At 35.0% G+C, this 27,921-nt stretch overlaps 1 protein-coding gene and 1 pseudogene across 4 annotated transcripts in view; one reads left to right on the forward strand and one right to left on the reverse strand.

The window, feature by feature from the left end:
• Positions 1-4,683: 4,683 nt before the first annotated feature.
• On the reverse strand, positions 4,684-27,861 carry LOC310891616 (adhesion G-protein coupled receptor V1-like). Of its 3 annotated transcripts, XM_083853862.1 has the most exons (14): positions 27,452-27,861; positions 24,731-25,437; positions 24,085-24,226; positions 23,336-23,598; positions 21,574-21,749; positions 20,608-20,732; positions 19,603-19,769; positions 19,374-19,517; positions 18,022-18,129; positions 16,898-17,002; positions 15,370-15,483; positions 11,916-12,481; positions 10,440-10,710; positions 4,686-9,641 (listed from the first exon to the last, which is right to left on the reverse strand). In XM_083853862.1, the coding sequence occupies exons 2-14, from the start codon at positions 24,830-24,832 to the stop codon at positions 9,261-9,263; spliced, it is 2,664 nt and encodes an 887-aa protein (XP_083709988.1). In that variant the 5' UTR covers positions 24,833-25,437; positions 27,452-27,861; the 3' UTR covers positions 4,686-9,260. The 3 variants fall into 3 exon arrangements, with proteins under 3 accessions (XP_083709989.1, XP_083709988.1, XP_083709987.1); XM_083853861.1 differs by lacking the exon at positions 27,452-27,861 and having other exon boundaries at positions 24,731-25,969; XM_083853863.1 differs by lacking the exons at positions 24,085-24,226; positions 27,452-27,861 and having other exon boundaries at positions 4,684-9,641; positions 24,731-25,965.
• Positions 26,355-27,921, forward strand: part of LOC310891618 (adhesion G-protein coupled receptor V1-like) — a 74,517-nt pseudogene continuing 72,950 nt past the window's right edge. Inside the window, exon 1 of the transcript in view lies at positions 26,355-26,420. The product of the transcript in view is annotated as an adhesion G-protein coupled receptor V1-like (transcript). The remainder of the gene's footprint in view (positions 26,421-27,921) is intronic.

Here is a 27,921-nt window from a genome sequence, read left to right on the forward strand (position 1 = left end):
AAGAATTAAGAGAACAAAGATAAATTAGGAAAGTACATTTTAAATTTAAATCCAAAATGTTTGTTGTAAAGTATTCTCACAGGTTTACTTTTTTCTAGGAATAATAAAAAAAAAAAAATCCCAATTCTATTGTTTTGAACAATTACATTGTAATGCAATTATCATACTCACATCCTGCAAACTTTTATCCTTTTAATCCAAATGCTTGCTTTTCGGTTCAGTGTACTCTTCATGTGCTAAACCTAAGTCCATACAGGGCTAAACCAGGCAAGGTGAAGCGTTCAGCAAATAGCTGCATAATACTTCCAGCAGCCAGCTCAGATCGACCCGGAGGAGCTACGGGGCTGGACACAGGGTCCGTGCCACCAGAGAGCTGCCAGGACACCAGCCCCATCCCCTGCCACGTGCACTTCCAACCTCGAAGAACAGAGGGGCGTTCATATACCACCCTTACACCACGGAGGAGATGCTCCCAGACTGCCTGACACTACACGGGTCCAGTTCAGTCCCGTTTCACTCCTCGTGGTATGTGAAACCAGCTCTTTAGGTGTTCCTCTGACAGCAGTATGGAAACAGGACAAAGAGGGCTATTCAGAAGCAGCAATAAAAGTTAAAACAGCTGCTTTGACATGGTGGCTTAACCGTGGCCAGCAGCTCCTCCAGCTAGTGAAAAGAACTCTTGACCAGGAATAAGGTGATACCAATCACTGGGAAAGCCACTTCCCTGTTTTTATCCTCAGCTTATTTTTTCCTGTAAAATGGCTATGTATGGACATGAAGTTTCATATCGTCACAGACAGTAAACCCTGGCAATGCTTATGATGCTGCCAAAAGAAATACAACCTCAAAGTGTGTAAAGCATTTCTTATACAACAAGACTAATGTGAAATGACTGATCATTAGGGAAATTCTTTCAGTAAAAAAAATCATAATTATTATGTAGCAAGAACTACAGATGAATTAGGACAACTGACAGGAGCTTCAAAATGTTTCTTACACTTTTTTAAACATGCAGTACAAGAAAATAGGAGAAATTAGAGTTTTGACTAAGTTTAAGGTACCATGAGAATTTCAATGTTAAGAACTAACTAGAACCACAAAATAATTAAATAAATAAATGAAAAATAGCTTTGAAGTTAATAACTTTTGACAAAATCTGGAATTTCTGCAGAACCTGAGTGTTCTGAAAGACACATGAGAAACTTAATTTCCACTGTGAATCTACATGGCTGTCATTATTAAACCACACTTCTCTAAAAGACTTTCTTTTCTATCAGGGTATCTCAAAAAGGGGGAAGTGAAATTGCTTGTGGAACATTACTCAATTTGCTTGCATTCAGTGTTCACCCCCTCTTCAATTTTTTCAGGATTATCTACTGATTTAATTAGAGGCAGGCTCTAGCTCTAAAGAACTGCATTAAAGTAGGATTTGCCACATTAGACTTTCCATAGTGCCTCTCATCAGAGGAAACACCTTCTCTCCAGGTTTAATCCATCATTTATTTGATTTTTGAGGCTATTTTAATTTTTCTGAGTCATAGCAGGAGAGATATGTTGTTATTTTGAGAAGTAATGAAAACAAGCAGTAGGTGTCCAGCGCACTCATTTCAACATTCTACTATTTTCAAATGACTTTTTCCCCGTTAAAACGCAGTCTGATCAAACCCTTGAGGCATCCCTGGAGGTTTTCAAGGCCAGGTTGGACTAGGCTGTGGGCCGACCTGATCTAATGGGTGGCATCCCTGCCCATGGCACTGGGGTTGGAAACTGATGATCTTTAAGGTCCCTTCCAACCCAAGCTATTCTGTGATTCTATGAAAATTTACATAAGTAAGATAGATATGGTTTTGAAACAGACACTAACCAAAGGGAATTACCAAGTAAGGAGAAAATCCTAGCTCCATTAAGCAGTATGGCAGTGAGTAACCCACAACACATAAACCCTTAAGCCCTGTCCATCAACACTACACAGTGATTTAAATGGCCCTCCTATGCTTTTCTAACTTTTTGACATGTAGCAACCTCTAAAACCCAAAAATGTTTAAAAACTGCCAGATATTTCACAGTGAAATAGTCAAGTCTGTATTTTACATTTGTAATTTTCAAAAAATTACTTCATAACTCATAGGTCTAATCATTTTCCACATAAACTGATGACAGAATGTCAGCCTATGGAAATCTGTATCCCATCACAGAAATCACTAGAACAATAAAAATCTTCAAATAACGTTGCTTCAGTTTATTATATATAGTAAATGAGATTTATGTCGTAACATATGCATATGGATCTGTTCTGGCATCCTAACTTCCATGAGTTAAGACTCAAAAAATGCTGGAGCATAAGGACTGCCTAAACAGTTGTCTGTTTGTTGATTATCACTTCCACAAAATAAAAGTGATTTATCCCCAGATCCCAAAGTCTCCAAGTTCTCAGTCTCACCACCACTCACTCATGAGCACAAACACAGGCCACGTCCCCAGCCCACATACCCTGCAGGTTCTGGCCCTCTGGTTGTGCCAGGTGCCAAACTGATAGCTGTCTGCACCTTAACTGGGGGGCTGATAACTGCCAGTGAGAGATTACGTTGTGTAGAAGGAAAAAACAGCAATCAGATTTAAAAAAAACTGATTTCTGTTTGTGCTTACCAGGTAAAATGAACAGCCCTAGTATGCATATATGCTCTCACAAAGCACACACACAATTTCCATGGCCTGTTCCACCTACATTCATCAAGAAGACCAAGGTCTTTCCTTTCTCACATAGATTTCACTACAGACATCTGGTTTTATTTATGCTTGGTCTCAATTCAGGCCTATTCAGATAGGGCAGGCATTCAACCTGAATCTGCTCCTAAAAAAAGAAAATATAAAGAAGCTTCAGCAGATACAAGACTCTCTTGCTCCTTCATTACTCATCATTACTCATCTGTGTTCTTTGGAATCATATTTTTCATGTTATACATTTTCCTCCAGTTTGTGGACAAAATTCAGAGCTAGTTTTAATATCTGTGGTCTAAGTATAGAGAGCATAAAGCAAGAAAGGATAACATTGTTTTTAATGGCTTGGAAAAAATATAGTTATGGATGCACTTAAAGCTTATTTAAAATTGAACTGCCTTGACAATACCACTAAGCCGTAAATAATACATCCTTGTTAGAACTAATTATTTTGATTATTTTACCCGTGCTATTAATAATTGCAATACATTGAATGCTTATGAACATATGTCTATGTCTGTAGTTTCATTAAAGTTCTTACATGCTTTCTTTTCTCGCTGACTTATGCTACAATTTACGGAACAGTACAAGCACATCTACAGCACAGTGCATCTTTGTTTTCATGCTCATTCACTACTGCTGTGAGGTGCTGGCTGCCAGCCTCGGAAACTGAAATCTTCTATTTGTCCACAAAATACCAACCAGGCTGAAAGCAATAGCACGGGCGTACACGTAACCCTGCCAGTATCCTTCAACCCTAATTTGAAGAGTCATGTCTAGTACTGAAAGGATGATCTCTGCAGTCATTTCATTCTTGGCTTCTGCTAATTAGTTGAAGTGAGGGATGCTACCAAGGTCTAGAGAAAAGTTCAGATTCTATCTCCTCCTTGCTTACTTCTTTTTCCAGGACAGACCACCTGTTCCTCGGTTCACTCTCTGACCCTGCCAAGTGTGGGAAAGCTGCTTACTGTTGGCACACTTTTCACCATCCACTTCATGATCAACAGAGCCTACGGCTTGCACCATACACAGCAAAAGCAGAACACTGGTTGTATTTGTTCAGCTGCCAGTTCAATCCCTGTTGCAGCCACCATTTTCAAGGTATAGCCTACAGTTGTAACTCAGGATAAATGGCAGAAAACTGTACTTTCACACACGTGAATCAAAAAAGTTACCCTTTCATGCTGCTTACTTCTATCTACTTACTTGTTTACCTCAATACCACTCTGCATTCTTGGCCACCTTACACTCAAAACTTGAACCATCATTTCTAATCCTAGTTTCCCCCTTTGTGCCAGAGACTCTAAAAAAATTCCTTGAGACAAACCAGTTTCTCCCACAGAAAGAAAGCGGAGAACTGCTTGCAATAGTCTCTGTTTTTATTCTGAAAAGGATTGCCTTTTTAATGTAATGAGTAGCCAAGGTAGAATAAAATAACTAGTTCTGAACTACATGCATTAACCAGCCACCTTTTAATCAAGCAAGCCAATCCCGCAAAGGAATAACATCTTCCCTGTGTGCCATAAAGATGTTCGAAAACCATGTTTTCTGAAATGGGATCTTCTAGTGATCAACAACAGCGTGAGGAGCTTCTTGCCTATTGTTTGCTAATGTGGAATCACTGTGGATATCTGTTGTGGATATCTAAGAGCTAGCCTACGCTTCCTGTACAGAATAAAAATACTTCTTCTGCATAAGGTAAGGACTATGTAAGTAGTAGATGTTCAGTGTGGAAGCTGGTGCTGGCAGACCACTGTAGTATGTTTTCAGTAAAAGTGGAAAATGTACCTTAGACAAATAGGAGGTAATACAAGAGCACGTGTGGTGGTATTTCTGTATTTACTTATGTAACTGAGCTGTGGGAAGCAGGACAGACGATATAGCCAAGACACTCTTGTTAGTAACTCAAAGAGGGAAAAGACTCCTGATTATAAACTAATTTAAGTTTTCTGAACAGTGTTCACATGCAGATAATAGTATCACCTGAGGGCCCTTACAGCCTGTTATCCTAAAATCCTCCACTAGATGAGAAGGGAGACCAGAACACTGTGCTTCAGAAACCCCACTGCATTCTCATTAGCAGAAGACTGCAATAATAGTCACACTGGGATATTCTGGGGGCTATGAGCTGACAGAAGTATCTAATTATCAAGGAATATTGAACATGCAGATCAAACAAACTGCAAGTCTAATTCTACAGTGACACCCAAGTTATAAATGTTTTTTCTGACAGAAAAAGTTCTGCATTGCTTTTTAGTTCTCACTTTAGTTTTTCCCATTATCTTACTAAATATTATTTTTCCGAAAAAAAAAAAGTGTTAAAACCAAGAGCTATAAAAAAGATCAAAACTGAAAGAACTTTCTAAATAGCATACAGAATTTTCATGAAAATATAAACAGTTAAGTCATTAGATAATAAATGCAAAATGGTTTCTTACATTGATCTCCAGTCAAAGAACCCATACACAGTCTGAAACAAGGGCCCACTATTTCTTCAGACACATATCAACACAATGCAAGCAATACCATGTAATTAACACTGTGCTAATCTGTTATGCATAAATTGAGTACTGCAGCTGATACATATGAATAGAGAATAGGGTACAATACCTGTCCAAAGTTAATAACACAGTTTCGTTCATTTCAGGTACATCATCAGCTTTAATGGTGATGTTAATTGTGGTATCACTTTGTCCAGATAAGAAAACCACGGAGCCGTTAAAAGGACTTATATCATCCTGTGTTACCGCCTTTTGATTGGGACCAGAGGGTTTCAAACTCCAGAACACAGTTGCTTGACCATCAGTCCCATCTCGATGCAATGCAATGGAAACCTGTGAAACACATTAATTTGTTGTGACTTGCAAAAGTAGATGCAAAACCGATTACTCCCTTGCAAATTACTATTTGAATAAATAATAATAAAAACAAAAGTTTGGCCAGTTCTAATTTGAGAATGGGAAATGATCTATCTTATTCAGGATTTGTCTCAGTCCTACTTTACATGACTATGCTCGCAATTGGTGAGAGAGACTAACTGCAGTATCTTTTGCTCTGTGTGAGCATCAAGGGCTAACTGGTTTTAGATACTTACACAGAAAGCAAAGACCAATCTCAGTTCTCTGGAAATCAGTAACAGATTATTTCAGAGCATTTTTTTTTTTTTTAAAGAAGAGAATATTTAGGATAAGACAGAACTTACAGGAAGGCTTTTCCTCACATTAATTGTCAAATGCTACACTGAATACAGCAAACTCCACCTTCTCCAAATAAGTTTTCCATAGCAAAAGACAATATAAAAAGGCTTACTTACCAGCGTAGCAGGGGAATCTTCTGGTTCAGAAAGAATAATCGGTAGATTGCTAATAAAGCCTATTTCTCCATTTGCAATATCTGGAGTAATCCTCAAAGAAATATTTCGAATTTCGCCTAATCTAGGACTCACAGATGGGACTAGAGGAATTCTATTCACCAGTTCAACTCCTTCCAGCTGTAGGAAAAAGTAAAAGAAAAGTGAGAAATAAGAAGCCTCAGCACCAAGTCAGAACAGTTCTGACATTTCAGAGTAATTTTCATATAAAGGAAGTATACATCTCCAGAGCAAATTCTTCCTACTGATAGCACTGCTGTTATAAAAATTTGTAAGTAGACATGTCAAAGAAATTAAGTGGATATTGTTGAGCTGTCAGCAGAATGGTACACCTCCCAGACAAATCATGTTAGTGTATGTAATTAAACACAGATCAAGCCAGAGAGAGAGACTCTGTTCCAGATCAGCTGATACATTACTAGAGCTATTAACAACAGTCATTGATGAGCAGCATAGGCAATTGTCTAACATCATTTTTTGTGGCTTGCATTGATAAAAATCTAGGGAAATCACTGAAGTCATAATAATTTACAGCCCTTGATCAAACAGCCAAATAATAATCCACTTTTCTTTCCTCTCCACAAAATTTTAAGGAATTCTCTATCTAAGAACTACCAGAGCCACATTAAGAATTTAAATTCAGTACAGTATTTCAAAACTGTATTTTACTTGTCACTGCATTTCTGATAGATTATAGATACTAAGAGGAAATAGATTTTTTTTCATCCTTTTCTTTAAAAGGGAAGCATCACTCGCTAAGCCCAGCACCAGTAGTGACACACCAAGGAAAGCAGAACTTGCCTGTTTAATTATTTCCTTTAAATATTATTTATTCCATGTGATTCTGTCTACATGCATCATTACAATAAATGTTTCCATAACAGATTTGCATATATTTCTGTGAACATTTCACTGGGGCATAAACTCCCACTGACATTTTTTCTTGGAGTTATCAGGTGTTATCATAGAGTAAAGCTTTATTTTTTGGGGATAAAATAGTGGCCTTTCTTAAATTCATATAGTAATCATGGTTCACCATTTCAAAAGATGATTTTTAAAGTCTTACAGTTCTTGAAACCAAACTCTATAAATATGTGGGCTGTATCATATTTTGTTCCACAACTGCTTGAGTAACACCCAGAAATATGCATGAACATTTATCTGATGATAGATGGAAATGTTTTACAAATACTGTATTTAGTAACTGATTCTCAACCATTCCAACTTGTTATCAAAAGTCTGAAGAACAGATGATGGCACTGTTTGTTTCTCCTCTTTTCTGAGCTTTCTCCTAGCATAGGCCCCGATTCTGCAATTAACAGGATGAAAGTGCACCATTGTGCGGTTATTAGCTCAGTAAACTTTCTGAAATACTACACAGCCAAAACAATTTGCTCTATTTAAAGTGTATGCTGTATTTGGATCCTGTATGGTACCTTTGGAATAAAGTAATAATCAATAAAGAACAGAGATTTTACTCTTTCTGCAATGTTTCCTTTAGTACCTTTTAAAGGAAACCAGTACAAAGAGAAAAAAATATATAGTTATTTGAACAATAACAATTAGTTTATGAGCTTAATTTTCAGAGTTAATCTTCCTAGCTATACCAAAAACCGCATCTCTGATTACAGCACGTTATTTAATTGAAGGTGTCACTAAGGAATATATCTCACATTAACATTATCTCCTGTACCTTTATTCATCCTACAGTTTCATTTGCTTCTCTGCTGATTCCTGAGTCAATTCTTTATTTTGCCTAAGTACAACTCATTCTAAACATGTTCACTGAGATTATCATTTATTCACGATGCAGAAGGATTGTCACAGTGATAAATAGTGGTGTTTTCCTTCTCTATGAGTTTCTAAATTAATTATTTGAGCTGGAAAGCTCCTCTGATTTAATTTCTTCAAACAAAGATTTTATTTATAGTTCATGGAGAAAGTACAGAAAAAAAAAAAAACAGATTGGAATCTACAGTTTGAAAATCCAGGCAAAGTGCTTGGAATGACTGAACATTCTGAAATATTTATCAGATGTGTGTCTTGACTACAGTCAAAGGACAAAAAAAAAAAAAAAAAAAAAAACATTGAATACATGGAATTAGACATTTAAGAATTTTGTGGATCTCTCAAACCTCTTGCAATCATAAAACATACTAACGTGTTCTAGTATTTCAGAAGGCAATTCCTAATCTAACTGTGAATGCCATAAATAAATAAATAAATAAAATTGCATATTAGATAAACAATATAATTCTGGCAAAACTTTTTGTTCTCATTATTCCTCCTGTAAGAGAATGTAGGGAGAAGGATGTGGAGGGAGGAAATCTTTCAAAGGTCTTAGAAGTGATTACAACGTCTTTGGTAGACTATAAGGAAAATATAAAACCTGGCAAATTTGAAATTCATGGATATAACATCAACACCTTCAACGATGATAAAAGTTATCTTTTACAAATTGAGATAGAAAAAAAAAAAGGAAAGAAAAAAGTGAAGAAAACTATACAGGGAAAAAAAAAAGTAAGTTCTCCTAACAAATTTATATATAAATGCAATATAATATACATATAATATATAATGTATATTTGACCCTTTTTAATTTAGAATAGTTCAGCTGGAAGAGCAAAGATCACAGTATCACAGAATTGTAGGGGTTGGAAGGGACCTGGTCAGGCTGGAGAGTTGGGCAGGAAGAAACCAGATGAGGTTTAACAAGAGCAAGTGTAGAGTCCTGCATTTGGGAAGGAACAACCGCAAGTATCAGTACAGGCTGGGGGATGACCTGCTGGAGAAGGACCTGTATCAAGCCCAAGATACATTTACTTGCATGTCATTTCTGAAATTTTTCCTGCTTCAGTAATTTAATTTTAAGAACCTTATTTTTTTCACGTTCCAAGTCAGAGGCCAAGCAGAAACATGCTTCAAGGGGCAAGCAACAGACAACGCTGATCTCATTTTGATAAATTCCATGATTAGTACCTGAATCCTCTTTAGTTTTAAAATTTGTTTAATTACTAATGATTAGGGATAGAAAACTTTATAGCATAGTTATGAAAGATGTCTTTTTAAATAAGAAAATCTTTGCTTCAGAGCTAAGCACTTTTTTTTTTTTTACAGGAATGGTCATTTAAATTACAGTCAAGGGGAAGGATCAATTATTGAATCATATTCCTCATATTAAATAAGCTAAAAAACAAAAACAAAAAAAAAACAGCTGAGATACCTGTATGAGGAAATGAGCACCATTTTGAAGAAATGCATCTTTTCTTATTGGTATACTCAAAGTATGATGTGTTTTTCCTTCTGGAAACAGGAGGATGCTGTTTCTAGACATATTTAGAATGCCATCTTTTGCTCTCTCAGGATCCAGAGCTCCAGCTGGAATATACAGTGCAGTATAAACTAACTGCACATTTCCAACTGTTCCTTTCTCCCTTACAAAACTCAAGGATAAAAAGCGTCCTGTTGGATTACTTTCAATCTTCTGATTCTCCAAAGGATAAAACTTTATTACGCCATAAACATCATCGCTGTCCTGAATGTAAAACAAAAGCTGCAAAACAGAAAACAGCATCACTTACTCAATGCTACAATTAATATACACCACAGTTTTCACGTTTTCATGAAAGTATGTCCTGACTGTCATCATACATTTTTATCGTTAGTGAATTGGCACTCAAGAAAGAAATCAGATTGACAGCCCCAAAGTGTTGCTTGTGCACAAGCAGCACACCACTGATAGCAGCAACTTTCCTGCTATGCCTCATCTATGTCAGAATGAGCTTTGAATAACTGATTTTTGGTTCAGCAGCCAAAGTGAATAATTTGAATATATTTCAGACTGTGAAAAAATCATTTAATTCACCAAATTCATTCCAATCATATGTTCAAAAAGCAAAGTAGGGACCTGAGTCACAGAATTGTCAGTAATGCTAATTACCCCTTATTTAAAAGTTCAGAGGTTAGTCTTAATCACTAAGCCATCCTCTTGAAGCTGTTACTCTGTGTAAAACATTCCAGTACCTACAGCAAATAAGCAAGTGAAAATAAATGCTCAACCTTCTCTTAGCAAGCAACCAATCAAGATAGCAGTTATGCAATGATATTTATGATGGGAATATTCTAAGCTAAATGCTACTGCATTAAATAGGTCTGGCCTTATAAAATATGTTAAGCCAAAGACTTTGGATGTGGCTCTTTATACTGAGAATACATCAGCTTGCTTCACTTAAACTCAAGCACAACTACTTCAATTTAGCCAATCCACCAAAACTGGTGGATCCTAATCCTAATCCTACTCCCTAATTATTATCTATCACCTCCTCAAAACAAGTTCTGAAATCAAACTTACCTCAGATGGTTCGCTGACTTCTGCGCCTCCCTGTATTGTATGAGCTAAGAGCTTCAGAAGATAGGGCTCTGCTTCTTCTGGTATGTTATCATCAATAATGGTCAGTGAAAGTGTGACCAGCATCTGTCCTTGATCAAAATGTATCTCCCCGGTCTCTGGAACAAGGTCTGCAGTCACAGGTGACAGATCACTGCTATTTCGAGTTATGACCCAGGTCACAGAAACATTTCCATGTGTTCCACCATTTCTTACGATCGTGATCCCTTCAAACCTGTGGTTTTGAATGAAAATAAAAATCTGTAACATGCAATTATAATTAATATCGGTTTACTTAGCTATCTGTTCCCTGGCAGATTTATACTGACTTCAGTGGAATCGATATTAACTGCTGCTACTGACATTTGAGTCAGGACTTAAAATTTGTGAAATCATACCACAGAAGTAGACTTTTCTCAGGTTGCTTATTCATGAGATAATATACATAAAGACATGAGTAATATATCTAAAGACATTAGTTAAAATTTATTTTGTTTACAGTAAGAAAGATACTGAGAAGAGGAAAGTTGGCATGTTTATATTTTTTCTCAGGAAAGATGTTAAATTTCAGAAAACTTTTTCTCAACTAAATTTCTACACTGTTTTATGGACTATATCAAAATACAATTGTCAGGCATGAGTGTTTAAATAATGATTTTATTTAAAATAAAGTGACTCAACTATTTGCCTATGCACTGAAATATAATTTATCAATATTTGTGATTATGGAAATGTCACGTTTCCTGTATCTGTGTATAAGAAAGAAAAAAAAAAAAAGTGAATATTGAAGTGCTGGGCTCTACATACTAGAAATTGTTCATAAAATCATAGGTTGATACATTACCTCTTTCTCTGGGGATGAACCACCATCACTAGCTAGCAGTGGACATTTTTACTAAAACTGGCAATATTGTATAGATATTAGTTCTGCTTGTAAAGATTTGTGTGGAGATTTGTTTTTAATTTATCTGTAAAATTACATGTATTTAACTTTTTTGGAAGTCTATGGGTATTCAGTACTTCACAGAAGACACTCACCACCATTTTTTAACCAGAGACTGACTTTAAATACAGTATAGACAAAGATTTACTGGGAAAGGAAGCCTGAAATATATTTTCCACTTGTATGAATGGGTGTGTGGCCGCATCACAACTTCACTGATCCATCTTTTAGATTAAGGGTTTTTCAGTATTTTGATAATGTCATTAAATATTTACAGTTCTCATATATAGTTCATAAATATTAAAATACTTCTGCATAATTAGACATTTTCTCCCTTGAAAATTCTATATCGTTTATAATAATTACACACTAGGTGATTTCTATATTAATTTTTCACTACTGATTTTATAATTACTGTCAGTGAAATCCTAAGGATGCTTTACAGTGCCAAACAAATCCCTTAACATGACGAGATACTGTTTGAAGATCTGTAGTACCTTGAAATTTGGTCTTCATCAATGATAACAGTTTGAGTAAACAGGATACTGTTGATTGAAAGCACTCCATAGGGTTTATCATTTGGTTGGATGGTGACGTGAACAACAGATGGATTAACCAAAACAGCATCTCCCTGTAACGTGTCCTTAAGGAGCATAATTTGGAAGGTCTCAGCAATTTCTGGTATGGCATCATCAAGGATCTTGAATTTCATATATACTTCATGAACTAGAGGTGTGAAGACAATAGTTGTATTTGGCTGAAGATCTAGGAAGTCTAAATTGAGCTGCGCGTGTGCTGTTGAATTCCCAGTTATGATGGTGTAACTGACGGAGACTTCACATTCATCAGGTCCAATTAATTTTCCACTGTCATCCTTACCACGAATCACTTGAATTGTGAGCATTTCGACTTCCTCAGGCACCATGTAAGTGCTCTGAGCAAATCGCACAGGGCTGTCATTTTTCTTAATATTAATCTGAACAGAATTCCTTGTGGTGTTGATTTCAGCCCCTCCCTCCACACTCCTGAGATGAACAACAAACAATTCATCATTTTCAGGTATCTGGAAAAATAATAGTAGCAACAGGGTGTAAGTCCCATTTCAAATATATGCAGAACACTTACTTAGAAATATGTTATGTATATTTAGCAATAAAGGGAAATAATACAAACATTACAACCCTTTTCACATTAAAATAAACAGGCAAAAAGAAACTCGCTTGCAACTTTGAAAATCCCTTCTCAAAATTGAATGTTTCCATTTTCTAAGACATACTTCTATGCTATGGAAATATGAAAAAGTGGGAAAAGACAAAAAAAAAAAAAGGGCAAACAAAAACTAGGCAAGAATCAGATGAAGCTCTCTCTTTCCAACTAGAGAGTGTGAGGAGATCCAAACTCAACTTGTGGAAGTTGCTCTGCTTGGACACAAGTGTTCCTGACAGTTATTTAGTCTGACATCTTTATTTGCTGATGTTAACACCATTTTACATCTATGCATGCCTGAAAGAACAGAGGAACAACATATGAACACAACCTACCTTGGCCCTTTTGTTCCTATTCAACGGGAAAAAGAACAGTTCCTACTTTCAGACAGACTCACATTCCCAGCACAGCTTCAGTCACAGCTCTGAGAATGTGCTTGCTGATGCTTATCTATTAATTAGACTTTGGCATTTCTACATGTGGTTTGTTTAGAACTGCACTTTAGTTTTAGCTCTTTAGTCTCTAATAACTGATGCAGCAGACAAAAAAGAAGGGTTTATAAGCCTTGAATTGCAGAATTTAATATTTTTTACTTTATATTATTACATTTTATTCCCCAGTCTTGATAGGCTAAGTCTGTTTAACTGGAAAATATCATTATTTTATTAATACAGAGAGATTAGAAGGAAATATTTAAATATTACATAAGATCCTCACATCTCATTCTTGTTGTGGACTCTCAGAAAAAACAGTATTATTTGCTTCTGAGATAAATTCCACAACAAAATTGCTTATGTGTTACTAATGGCATTGCTTTGTTATAGGGCTGATGAATCCTTTCCATGTAGTTCTGTTTACTGAGCAAAAAAAGTTCAGAATTCCTTGTGGTCCAATATTTCTTCTCTTTTTACACATTTGTTAATTGGCCACCCTTAGATCCTGTTTCAGGGCACAAAGGGTATGCACGCCGCTGTCTTTGTAGCTGAGGCCAATTTTGTCCCTTGTTTGACTTGTGGCACTTAAACTTGCATAATATTATTGACTGATGCAGGTTGTTTGTTTTTTTTTCCAGCGTGAGATTTGCAAGCTCTCTGTCACCTCTCTCCTACACTACTATTTCCTATTTTATCTTATTAAAATTGATGTTAACTTACGCTTGTTTTAGTTCACTAGTTCATATACTGTCTTGCAGTACAAAAATACGCATTTGACAGTCAGAACGTACATGCCATTTTAGTTGCAGATAAAATCTTAGTATCCTACATAAATAAGGCATTGTGGAGCTTTCAATTACATCATGATTGACCAATAAATACATGAGTCAAACTTCGAATATAATAGTATAAATGATTTCCAGTGCTGCCTTGCCTCTTTAATTTTCTCTTAAAGTTGCAATTATACTTAAAAAGGAAACCTGCACAGGAAAAGTACTATAAATGCAGAGCTGTGGAAATCAGAACTGCAGTCCCCTACCTTCTGTAAGGCTGCACAATTCAGAAAAATACTTGTTTCATTGATTTCCCTAACTCAGATCCTAAAAGCTCAAATTAAGTTCTGACAGTAGTGTTACTGGATTCTTGTGAACTCTATCATCATCATCATCAATAAAGGTTTTTGTGCAAAATTCATCTTTCACATACACTTGTGAAAGACTTTCAAAGAGTGGAAAGACGTTGACTAGACACACCAAATACAGATCAAACTTTTAGAAACAGAAGTTTGAGAGCATTTCTCAGAATAAAAATAAATAAAATCACATCCTCCCAAGAGAAAAGACCCTAATAATTTATTTCTGTGTGTAAGTCACTGAAATATTACATTGAATTGGAAAGAGATGTTTCTACACTTCAGCACCCCAGGTTGGCACAGCCTCTTAACACTAGAGTATCAGTAGAAATGTGGAAGGACATTTTTTATAACTAAGAGTAAAAAGGAAACAAGCTGCTTTACAGTTCTGTGCTCACTTCTGAGACACACACCTTTCACCATTATTGTTTTCTTATGAATTTCTTACTAAGTTGTTTTGCATCATATATACTTATTTTGATGTCTCAGTTTTCCCTCTTAAGCTTATTATAAAGGAAAAGAAAAACACAAAAGAAAAGTGCAGGTAAGAAAAAAGGAAAATCACAAGTTGCAAATTAGAAGAATGTTTTGTTTACTCTGAGATAAAAAGAAAGCCTCACAACCTATGAGTTATGTTGTGGTTTTTTTTTGTTTTGGTTTGGTTTTTTTGTGTGTGTGTTGTTTTTTTTTTTCAATTGGCCAATCTGAAAACAGAAAAATGTTAATTATCACCTAGTATTCATGCTTTCCACAAGACTGCATGTTTGTTTCAGGAATCTCATCTATTTTTAGGATTTTTTCAAATATGTTTCTACCCTGAAACATATTTGAAAAAAAAAAACCACAAACAAACAACGACAAAAAATATTTTTGAATCTGCCTTTTCCCTGTGAATCTTCAATGTGTAATATTCTTTCTTTAGTGACAAAGATAACATGTCTGCTCAGCCAGGATATGCACATAAACTAAAACTATTCACTGATGAGAATTAAAGAGGGAGCTTGGAAAGAGTAAAAATAATAGACCAGAGAGCCAAAATTTAACATCACTTCATCAAATAGAACTGCTTTTAACCTTATTTAAGCCAAGCCTTTTTGTAACTTATTACTCTAAGTCTTTCCAGAACTTCAGTTAACCTTCTACGTATCAAAGCCTAAGATGAAGTCAGCTTGTTCCTACCTGATCATCAAGCACTGTTAAATTATAAATCAGCTTTGATCTCCCAGGTGTGAATGTAATATTTCCCTTAGCTGGACTTAGGTCTTCTTCAGCTGGGTTTGGACCATCTTTTATCTGCAAAGAATTGATTTGTCTGATGAGAAGTCTATAAAGCAGGAATACAAATCCAGTGCAAGTACAATAACCAATATGCAGTGTGACTTGCATAACAAATGACTATCTGTTCAGCCATCTCCAACTTACAACTTACATGAACATTCAGTTGTGAAAATCTGCTCTTTTCTGGCAGACAGTGTAAGTCAGAACAACCACTCTGAAGAAATCCCGTATTTCCAGAATAAGAGGAAGAAAACTACTTCCATATAGGCCTATGGGGACTCTTTAGTATATTCTGATGCATAACTGACTCTTTCATATTACAGAAAGGATATTCATGCAAATTCAGTTTGAATCAATAGTATTTCATAATAAATTCCAAGACAAAGTAATAGTACTTACTGGTTTTGTGTCCCTTCTATCTTAACTTGTGATATTAAAGATACTAAATTTAACAGTCAAACTCAAAATACTACAAAGCCTCTTAAAGGTCATATGGGATTTTTTGGTTTTAGAACATTTTGTAAATTATTTTTCAACATACATATATAATGATGTGAGACAGACCTAAGTAATTGTCCAGAGAGTAAGATTTACTGTACCTTAAAACAAACATATTTGCAAAAAATTGCACAGAGAATCATATTCAGTACTTTAACTATTCATGCTATATTTAGTATTAATAAAATCCAGTGCAAAGCTTTTCTGGTTTTGACAGGTCTAGACTAAAGCTTTGAGGTCTAGATTAAAGCCTTACCCTATAGGACCAGGCAACTAGTACAGAAATATCTATATGAAAGATTTTATATATAATTTTAAAGTAAATAATAGAGTCTGAGCTAGATAAGAAAAAGAAAGCAATGAAGTCAGTAATTGTATCACATTCAAATCACATATGTAAATAACAGGATAAGTATTCAACATGATTAATTATTTCAAAAGCTTCATTTGCAGGGGATTCAAGATAGAGATCAAGATACAGATGATTATAGATACAGAAATTCACCAAATCCTGAGCACTCACAGTTCAAAGTTGGGATAATCATTAAAGACTCACTTGAATATTTGTATGTAAAATAAATATTTTTTAAAAAAATTAAAAAAACTTAGATAAGACACTTCTTACATACTTAATATGCATTATTTTCTAGTAATACATACTGATGTTGCCTCACGTACCTTTCTAAATGACAGAATATACTCGGTTTTCTCTAGTACCTCTTAACGTTAAACAGTCAATTAAACAGTCAGATAATTACAGTATTTTCTATATGACGGTTAATATGAATCCCTTTTATGAAACAGATCTACCTAATGTAGATGTAGGTATTTTGTCCTTCTTCCCCTTTTGCAAACACTTCAATAAATTATGATTACAGCCTCTCAGTTTAATCCAACAGACTACTGTATGAAGTCTTTTGGATAAACTCACCTCAAAAGTTATGACGACCGTCCCATAGGTTCCCCTCTCTCTAATTAGAGTGAGCGGCACAAATTCATTTCTGCCCCTGGGCTCATTCACTGTGATTAAGGCAGACTAATGAGGAAGAAAAGGAACAGACAATCAGACACAGATCAAATATCACAGCAGAATGAAGAAACTGTTACCATAGAAATATCAAACTCCCACAGACAAGTTAATCCAATCCGCAAACCAGTCCACTGATGGCATACATTTCCTAGCAACCAATTAGTTCAGCTAATGAAAACCTTAAAAGATTTCAGATAAAAATGTATCACGTAATGCAATTTGTGTGTTTTTGTTGTTGTTGTTGTTTGTTTGTTTCTGTAAATGAACATAGTCAACATACACAAAGCACTGACATATCATCACTGGTATTTTTAGGAGCTCCTACACCCATTAAAAATAGGTTTTCACCATCATGAAGTCGTTTATTAGATAGCTAGCTATAAATGTACTCAGGACAATCATTTAGGTCACTGGTCACTTTTTTAGGCTATTGTAGGTAACAGATTTTGAAGATATCCACAAATCCCAGAAGCAGCTTGGCTTAGTACTGTGGCTCTAACATTTTCTTATGTTCTTATGTTTTTTCAGAGAAGTCCTATACAAAATTATATTGTCAGAATGCTGTCAATAAGGCATAGCTACTCGTTCTACTAATACAACCTCTGTATTATTGCAAATATCATCTGCTGGAGTAACAACAGCATCTTATCGCAGAGGGTGTTATAAAATGCATATATTATGACAATGTTCCCTCAGTAATTGGTAATTAACCCTACTGCAAGAAGCTGTGCCTGCTCTTCAGAGGAACAGGTTTATATTCAGAAGCTACTTCTTTGTTTACATGCTACATTTCAAAACTGAAATAACAGTAGCAATAAAAACAAACCAGATGTAAATTGTACACTCAGGTAGAGAGTATTTATACATCCAAACAAGTCTGGAATTTTAACTGTTATAAATTTCCAATAGAAACAAAAATAATATGTCAGAAATACATGCTTATAGATTTACTTCCTTTCATTATCCTTTCAGAAATAAGCAAACTACCCACATTAAAGCCAGAGAAGACTGAAGAATATTCAAACCTGGATGGAACTGGAACTGTTTGTGTGACTCACAATAATCAAATAGTCTTCTTCCTCCACGGCAAAATGTTTCACACGTCTGGTATCCAGAACAGAAAGAGTCTGTATCTGCAAGGGAAATATGAGGGTGACTATGTTTATCTACATATGTATATAAACAAATACATTTTATATTACATTGTATATAGTGAGAAAAAGTACGCATAGAATGTTAAGAATTCCAAAATTATGTATAAAACTATACATGAAATAGCTTTTAAAACTTTATATTTTATATATATATATATATATATATAAGCAACTAATTTACAGAATTAACATAACTTATCATACATTTTCCAGAAAATGTTCTATGACTTGATTGCTTGAGAATTTCTTCCCCCACTTCCAAGCAGAGCTACAGGCTGGGAGATGAGTGGTTGGAAAGCTGCCTGGCCGAGAGGGACCTGGGAGTATTGGTTGATAGTCGGCTGAATATGAGCCAGCAGTGTGCCCAGGTGGCCAAGAAGGCCAACAGCATCCTGGCCTGTATAAGAAGCAGCGTGGCCAGCAGGGCTAGGGAAGTGATTGTGCCCCTGTACTCGGCTCTGGTGAGGCCACACCTCGAGTACTGTGTTCAGCTTTGGGCCCCTTGCTACAGGAAGGACATGGACGTGCTCGAGCGAGTCCAGAGAAAGGCAACGAAGCTGGTGAGGGGTCTGGAGAACAAGTCTTATGAGGAGCGGCTGAGGGAGCTGGGGTTGTTCAGCCTGGAGAAGAGGAGGCTCAGGGGCGACCTTATCGCACTCTACAGGTACCTTAAAGGAGGCTGTAGAGAGGTGGGGGTTGGTCTGTTCTCCCACGTGCCTGGTGACAGGACGAGGGGGAATGGGCTAAAGTTGCGCCAGGGGAGGTTTAGGTTGGATGTTAGGAAAAACTTCTTTACCGAAAGGGTTGTTAGGCATTGGAATGGGCTGCCCAGGGAAGTGGTTGAGTCACCATCCCTGGAGGTCTTTAAGAGACGTTTAGATGTTCAGCTTAGTGATATGGTTTAGTGAAGGACTTGTTAGTGTTAGGTCAGAGGTTGGACTAGGTGATTTTGGAGGTCTCTTCCTACCTAGACAATTCTGTGATTCTGTGATTCCCAGGTAATCCTCCCTGCACCCTCAAATGTAAATATATAAAAAATACAAACAATGTAAACAACTAACTATGACAAACTTACATCACTGAAGTTATGTAGTATTTTAGGACACAAAACTAACTCTTGTCACACAGAGTGCTTTTTTCTAAAACATGGCCAGACTGGAGGACCTCCCTTGGTCCTTGCCAACCCATACTATTTTAAGATTTTAAAATTAAAATCGATTTACCCACAACAATCTGTGTCCAGCCATGAATGCATACACACTGTTGTTAGAAGCTCCCTGTGTGGCTCCTCCATGAGTAACCACAAGGTAGGAAGAGGCTCCAATTTGGAAAGACACACAACTTGTAGGATTCCACATACTGAAATTCTGCAAGAAGAATAAAAAAAAAGTAAGATTGTGACTTAAATTCCTTATTAACTAGCATGTCTGGTGTTCAAAAACAAACATTTACCTCAACAGGAACAAATACTCCTTTCCACTGGTAGACAGTAGAAAACAAAGCTGGAGGCATACGCAACAGAACACCGTACAGGATTTCTCTTGAGGTAAAGAAACACCAACCAGATGCTGATTCTTCCACAAAACTTTGCAAGACAGATAGGACACTGATACCACCCCCTGCAATATAGTAAAAAATAAAATAAAATAAAATAAAATAAAATAAAAACACTATTTACTATTATATTACTCTTGATATCTTTTCTAACCCCATTCCCATTATTTACCTCCCAAAGCCAGACCTAGTATGAGAAATGATGAAGTTGTGTCTTAGTATTTGTTATAAGTGTATATAAATACATAGAAATGTTACAATGCTAAGGATATAATGAGAGTTAAGCAGTAAATGTATTTTTCATTCATTACAACTGCACATGGAAGACATATAGGCAATTTGAGTCTGACTCATAATAATTGATCTTGGAATTTAGCTAACAAGAGAATTAGCTAGATAGCAAGTAGTAAAGAAAAAAAAAAAAAAAGACAAATTACAAAATGTTCATGTTTTGTTCCCCATTTACAACATGTTCATGTTTTTATTCCAAGACGGTCCCTAAGCACCGTCTTGTCAGAACTAAACTCCAGGAGCTAGACTCTTGCATGTCACATGTCATTTATACTGTGTTAGAAAGATCCTGAGTTACAAGTAGTACGGAACAAATTTTATTACACACACACAAATAAATAAATAAATAAATGGCTAGTGACAATAATGTTCAAATTAGCAGCAAAGACAGAAATAGAGATTACTGAAACTGGCAGAAGTGGCTGATGACAAGGTGATTCTTAAGCAGCTAAAGTATTTTATCTACTAAATCTTACATAGGAAAATATTAACTGAATTGTGTCTGAATACTTGAATTTACATTCCCAAGCTACATCTCCTGTATGCTTGGCTACTCTCTTACTATCTCCACTTCTACAAAAGCAGTGGACATTCTCTGTAAAGTGAACGTACTGATGCCAAATGCAGTATCTGATGATGTCTCCCACTCAACGCTCACAGAAACGTTAAGCCCATTACTCCGTGAAACTTTCAAATAAGCTGTAGTGTTGGCTTCTTCAATTATGATGAAATTTGTCCTAAATGTGAGAATCATAAAAATAAGGAAAAAATTATTTTATAGTATATTCATTGCTGTAATAAAAATAAGATTTTTACTGTACAATTCCAGATGCAGAATATACAACAGAAATAAAAAGAAAATATTAATAACAGGTTTCAGTATCTGATGGACTGGTAGCTACATTAATTAGGGTTTCCCAATGATCCTTACTACAATCATGCAAAATCATAGGCAATTCAACAAAATCTTTAAACAGACTGAAATTTAAGTATATTAAATTCACGTAATAAATGTTTAGATAATATTATTATTAAATATTAATATAAATTATTAACTCTAAATATCAATGTATTAATAAAATAGCATACATACATTTTTTATTTAAATAGTAAATTTATTTAATCTGTATGGTTTCAGCTGAATGGTTTTTAAAAATGGCAGTCCATATGTGTCACTTGCTTCTGAAAAACAGCCTTCAGTGAAAGTATATTTTTTACAGGTTTAAAAATGAAAGTAAATTATAAAACGTATGACTTCCTGGACACTGATATGAGGTTTGGAACTTTTAACATGGAATACTATCAGTGGAATATGTAGGCACTAGTGAAGTATTAGTTTATAAAGAAAAATAATAATAAATAAATTGAAATTTTGGATTATGAATAGTCCTTTTTATGCATTTTTCTACTCTTTTGTTTAGCAGTAATAGTATTTCACAATACCTTTCAAAGTTACAGATTTACAAATTGGGTTGCTGAATTTCTTTAATGCGATCCATCAAAAACAAAATTGTAGAGAAATATTATCTCTTTGGAGTATGAGCAACTATCTCCTTTTTACTGATCAGTGTAAAGTACCTATTTCCAACTGTATAGATGCTGAAAAGCCCTAGTGGAGCCTGGTTTTGTAATATTGTAATCATAGTTTCCACTCTCGTGCCTAGTCTGGCTCCTCCAGTTGGATTGAACAGGGTGACAATGAAGTGCTCATCCATTTCTGGTTCTTCATCTAGTACCGCAGAAATATGCAGCGTCTGATAACAAAACAAGCATACAATGTTATTGAGACATGATAACAGATGATGACACAGCTCTATCAGAATGTGCTACCTTTTTTTTAAATTTATTTCACTATAAGGCTTTGGATAGCATAGCAGGAGAAGAGCAGCTCATGAAGCTGGAGAGGACAGAATTGAGGCAAGCTCAGACTGAGTTCAGACTGAGGTTCTAAAGCCATCCATCTAGTGGCCTCCATTGGTGCAACACTAAGATGAGCATATTCACTTTTCGTTGTTGTTGTTCTCTTTTCTTTCTTTTCTCATCCTATGATCCTCTGAAGTTTTTGATCCTAATTTCATACTTTTGTTCTCTATTTATTCCATACATTTTTGGGTAGTTTATACTCACAACACAGCTATAAGTGTAATCAGTTAAGTTGGTTTTAATTTATTTTAGTTGGCAGCTAAGCTATCTTCAGGGAAACAGGGTAATCTCACTACTGGTGCTGTCAAGAAAGAAAAGGAAAAGGAAAAAAAAAAGCAAGAATAGTGAGAGATTTGAAATACTCTTTCCTCTCGATGCTTCTTTCCCTCTCCTACACCACTGTGGATGAAGATCAGGTCTTCTAAAGGCAATCTCAAACTAGCAAAGAGCAATCTAGAGAAAGCTAAGTGCTTCACTTTCATTTGGGGCTCACTGTCATCCTTCACACTACTCAAACAAGCAAAAAATTTCATAGGTACGCATAGCCTTGCTGTACAAAATAAAAAGTTAGTGATGATGCATTTGGAAATAATACAAAATTTACAATGTTTTATATTTCTGTTCATTTCCACAATAAACCATATTTACCAACTATATTAAGAAGGCTCCAACTTCTTATAGATCTGCTGCATTGTGATTCCAAATGCATCTAAAGGCCAGAAATTGAAAACCAGTGTTTCCAAGAAAAGTTTGTCTCAGTTTCTATCCTATTGCCTGTAATATGCTAACACTAGCTTCACCAGCTTTACTGGCAAAAATAAATAAATCGAATTGTGATTAAACCTTAGAAGAGTCAGGATTCACAAACTTAAGCTAGTTCATTTTGTAGCTGACATTCTTGTGAGGACAGTATAGAGGCAGTGAGCTTAATACTTAAGTTATTTTCCAATCCTAAGACAGACAACTGTTCTACTTTTTGTATTTGTTGCAGCACATTCTGTTTAGTTCAGACTAACTAAAATGTTAAATTACAGAATGGGATTTTTACTTTGATCTTAACTATTAGGCTTGCAAATTATCACTTTAATTTAAAGTAAGTTTGCATTTCAGCTATAGATTGACTACATAAAAAGAACTGTTCCAAAGCACACATGAACGTTATCTATAGTGTACTGTTTTCAATTTACCTCAACCCTTACAAACTAAGAAACACCTAAAGATGAGCCCATTTAATTTTCACACACTTCCACATCAGATAATAACAGGAAATCAGTCACAGCTCATGACTCAATTCACTTTATGAATGAAAGAAGTAGAAAAAATAAACAGAAGATAAAGCACAGACATTTCTGAAATCTTTCCAATATTTCCAAAAAAAAAGCTTCCTAGACTTCTCTGGTAATAACTAGCATATTACCTTGAACCTGACTCCCTCTTCGAGCACAATATATCCTTGAGAAGGGGTCAAATCCATTGTTGCCTCTGAAGAGTTAATCTCACTTACAAGATACTGAACAGTCACAGTGCCAAATATTCCCTGAGGTGGTTCTCTGATAATATTCAATACTGCAACACTTTCCATCAAATGGATAGATGTTTGCTCTCTCAGAAAGAAGTGATTGCTGTTATTGAATGACAAAACTCCATGGCCATCATCATTGGCAAGTATAGTAATTGTAGCTTTTGAAAAAGAAATAATGAAAATATTCTTTGGTTAACACAGTAAAATATAAATATACATATATAGTAACATAATACATAACATAAACACAAATACATTCTTCCTTTAGTGTGTATATAATGCTTATGTGTCCATGACATTACCTGAAGAGAATGGGAAGGCATTTCACTTTAACTAGGAAGATCTCTAGACAGGAAGAATATAGTCTCTCCTAGAAAAGGATTATGAACTCTCTAAAAAGACCTCAGTTCAGTGAGGTAGTACACATTGAAAAACTCATCTTCGTGCTTTCTGATTCATTGCTTTACATATAAACTTTTTAATTGCACAGATTTCACAGGGATGTTTCAGAACCTTCCAAAGGAGTATAAAGATTCACCATAGCAGGACAATGGTGCTTTCTGAAATATGATTATTCAGAAAAGTGGAATTAAAATGTGTGCCACAGAATTCTAAAGAAATGGAACATTAAAACTAAGTTTTACCTGTTGTGTTCTCCCCTAATTCCAGCCCCAGAGATGGATTTGTTAAAATTAACTGGAACTTCTCATCACCTTCAGGAATCTCATCATCAAAAATCATGACATCAACAGATTTATGCCTTTCTCCATCAGCAAAAAAAAGAGTCTAGCGTTGAAACACATAAAGCACCGAATACTTACATCAGTTAATATCACACAGAAATTTTTGACTACGGTAAACAGAATTCTGTGAAATAGGAAGGAAGGGAAAGCATAGGAAGAGCCATATTCTCTGTTCCTTATAAACTGATTGAATCAGAAATATAAAGGTTCAGCACATTACAGAATGAGGACAAGAAAGAATAATTTATTTTGAAAGTCCTGTTGCAAAAATAGTCTATGAAAAAGTTTGTATGTCTAATCAAAATTAAATTTGAAATCGATGTTTGAAAGTTTACATTTTGCTTTATATTAAAAAATATATTTTTAAAAAAGAAATAAATAGTAAGAATAAGAATATTTTTATTTCATTCTATTTAGATTACCAAAGCAACTGAAACAAGCTGAAACATCTAGCATCACTACTGATCATTCTGCAGAATAATCAAGAAGATATTCTTTTACGGAAGCTGAAAGAATAAAAAGTACTAGATTTAGAGTTGCTTCTTACCCTTGAGGTTACATTAAAATCCAAACCCAGCTGGGCCTCCAAATTTTGGGCATAAAAAAATACAGACACATTGCCATATGATCCTCTGTTTCGGTAAGCCATTACTGTCAGATTCCCATGAGATTCACTAACTTCAAAACTAAAATAAAAAGAATAATTCTCAATGTTCACTGATTATGTTCTTTTGAAAAAGATAGTACATTTTTATTACATTTTCACTCTGAATTATTCCCTACATTATAGTTCTCTAACGCATCCTTTTTACCTTTTTTCTCTTATCTAAATTGAATTAAGTAACATGAGGTTTTTGTTTTGTTTTGTTTTGTTTTTTGCTTACATGAATGGTGAGGCTGGAAGAGTTGATGCAGGCTGGGGAGGTTAGGCAAATTGGTGATATAAAAGGACAACAGTGAAAGTAGTAATAAGTAAAAGAATTCTGATTAGATGAATAGTGAATTTTTGTTTTCAGTGTGGGAATCCCACTTTCTAGTTCAGCTGAATTGAATGATTACTTTACCATCTCAAAGACATGGCCCTATTTTTAACAGGAGTTTTACTTTTAGAAAGAAAATGGGCAACACCAATCACTAATTGGCACAGTAAGTTCTTCAAGGAAGATGAGACTTACTTGGTACCTTCCCATTCAATTACTCCTCTTACACCATCATTAGCATCGATAACAATTTGAGAAGCTAAACCTTCCACATCTAAAAGGCAAAACAGAAAGACAAAAATTAAAGAACAATAAAATCAATTTTCTTGATTTTCAAGAATCACAGAAGCATTTATTCAATCGGTACTAATATTACAGTGTCTTTACAAAAAATGTGTAGGAGAAAATGGGAGTGGGCAAGATAACTGGAAAGAGTCCTTACTACTAGAAGTGCAATAATGCGTCTTGAATTAGCACTGTAATATTTAATAATGCATAAAAAAAAAAAAGACTAAGGAAAATGTAGAAAGTTAAACAGCACATAAAACATTAGAAAATAATAAAGTCTAGATTTGCGATGGAATCTTAATTTGTCTTCACTATAAGTGTTTATTACAATGACATTCAATATTTTGCATTTGCCATTCTGAGTATGAGAAAGACAATGAGGAAGAATAATAAATGATTCAGCATTTCATCTTCTATTTGTGCTTCAGTGCCTCATCATACATTCTAATGGCACACCTCAGATTTCACTACAAATACACAACTATTAATTTATTTGTGGGGTGTTCACATACTGTAATATTCTACTGCTCCATAAAGACATACAGGTATTTACAATTAGCCTGAAATCGTAATTGAATACACTGCAGTGTGAAAAACACCAAATAATAGGTTAATGTCAGAAAAGTCTACTAACTTCAGAGACCAGAACTTTACAGTCAAAACTTAATACTTCTCAGAAAATAGGTTGTTGTTTTTCAGACAACCGCACCACACAACTACCTTAACTTACTTGTTTACTTTTTATAAACTTCAACTTACTTTCTAAAACCAAATTGACTTCACCGAGTCTGCCATAAGTATATTATGTTTAGATCCATATACATTTTTCCATCAATTCAGATAAAACTGAACAAAAGTAGAAGATTATTGCCATGAATCTAAGCCTGTCACTATGAGGTAGAGATGACGATGAGCAATAGCTCTACACAGACAACAGAAGTGTTACTGAGGTTTACAAATCCTGAGGGAGTAATGGCAATCAGAGACATTTCTGCTTCACTCCTGCATTTTCTCATGTCACCCTGAAGTCAGATCTGTTCACCCAGGATCTGTAAGAGTTTGCTCACAGACACACACGCGGACACACGTATTTGAGTCAGGCTATTTCTTCTACCAGAAGAATTCACTGACATGTTATGTGAACACATTTTTTCCTTATGACTTAAAACTATTATTTTCTCATTGTAAGTAAAGCTGACCCAATGCAGTGTCACATCAGTGTTAAATGGTCATGGTTCAAGGAGACAGCCAAAGAGAAAGTGAGACTATACAACACTGTTTAGTTTGGATGAATCTTTCATTCTTATATGCTACTCCTTTCATATTTTAGACTCAACTATTCACAAATCAGCAATGAGTCTTGCAAGTTACCTTTCAATCTGTAACGAATTAACTCAGTCACTTCTATAAGCATGCAAAGAAAAGGGAAAAGAGTCAAAGAAGATGTCTGACATTATATAACTAGTCTTTAGTACCACAGGATAATCCAACAGTTCTTAAAGCTAATGACTACTATTCTACTGAATTCTGAAGAAGCAAAATGAGAAGCAGACTAAGCAAATAATAAAGATCATTGCAAGAGTAGGAAAACCATAAAATATGTTTCCTAAAAGTGATAAAAGAATAAAAACAGACTTTTTTAAAAGAGTGAGCAGAGTAGCCACATAAAGTTTTTTTTTTACTTTTTTTTTCCATTTTGTAGTTTGTAAATGAAAATCAGATGAAAAAATCACCAATAAACTTTTCAAATAATTGTCCTTTCCAACTGATAATTACTAACTCCTCTACGAAAATTAATTTAAATTTTCCCAGAGTTTAAAAAGCAAGAGATTAAGTGTAATAATAAATCTATTTCATATTCTATGATGTTTCTTCTAAATAACCATGTCTCATCTCAGCATAGTTGGTAAGTAAGAGGAATAATGGTAATCTCCCAAGGTAATATAATATAAACCATTAAAAAGGAAAAGTAAAAATAATTTGCTATAAGATGTTTTTACCTAGCTTAGGTGGGGATGACGTTGAATGGTTCATGATGAGTTCCACTGAAGTTAAATTAACCAAGAAGAATTCTTGCACCTCTGGTATATCATCCTGCAAAACACAAATACAGTACATCCTCTTCTCATTGTCCTTTAAGAAACTTCCACAGAAGTCACCAAAAAGGATCACACAACAAGTCTCTAATATTACTGTGACACTAGAATTCATTTTTCTGTTTTCCTGAAATAATTTTATTGGGTCTGAAACTGATTATCGTGGAAGAATTAAGTAAGACATTATATATCATGAAAAAGATCCTGTGGTGACGCTAAACTATTCTTGCAAATAAATTACTGACCGATTTTAGAGGCATGTATCTCCAGCAATGAAAAAGTATGAGCCTGTAGCCAGCCATGAAGCACACTGTTCTAAATACTACTAGATAGTTGGTAAAGTTTTAATGAGACAACTTTATTACCTTTAGACA

Source organism: Anser anser (assembly GCF_964211835.1).
Source record: "Anser anser genome assembly, contig: HAP1_SCAFFOLD_198, whole genome shotgun sequence".
NCBI lineage: Eukaryota > Metazoa > Chordata > Aves > Anseriformes > Anatidae > Anser > Anser anser.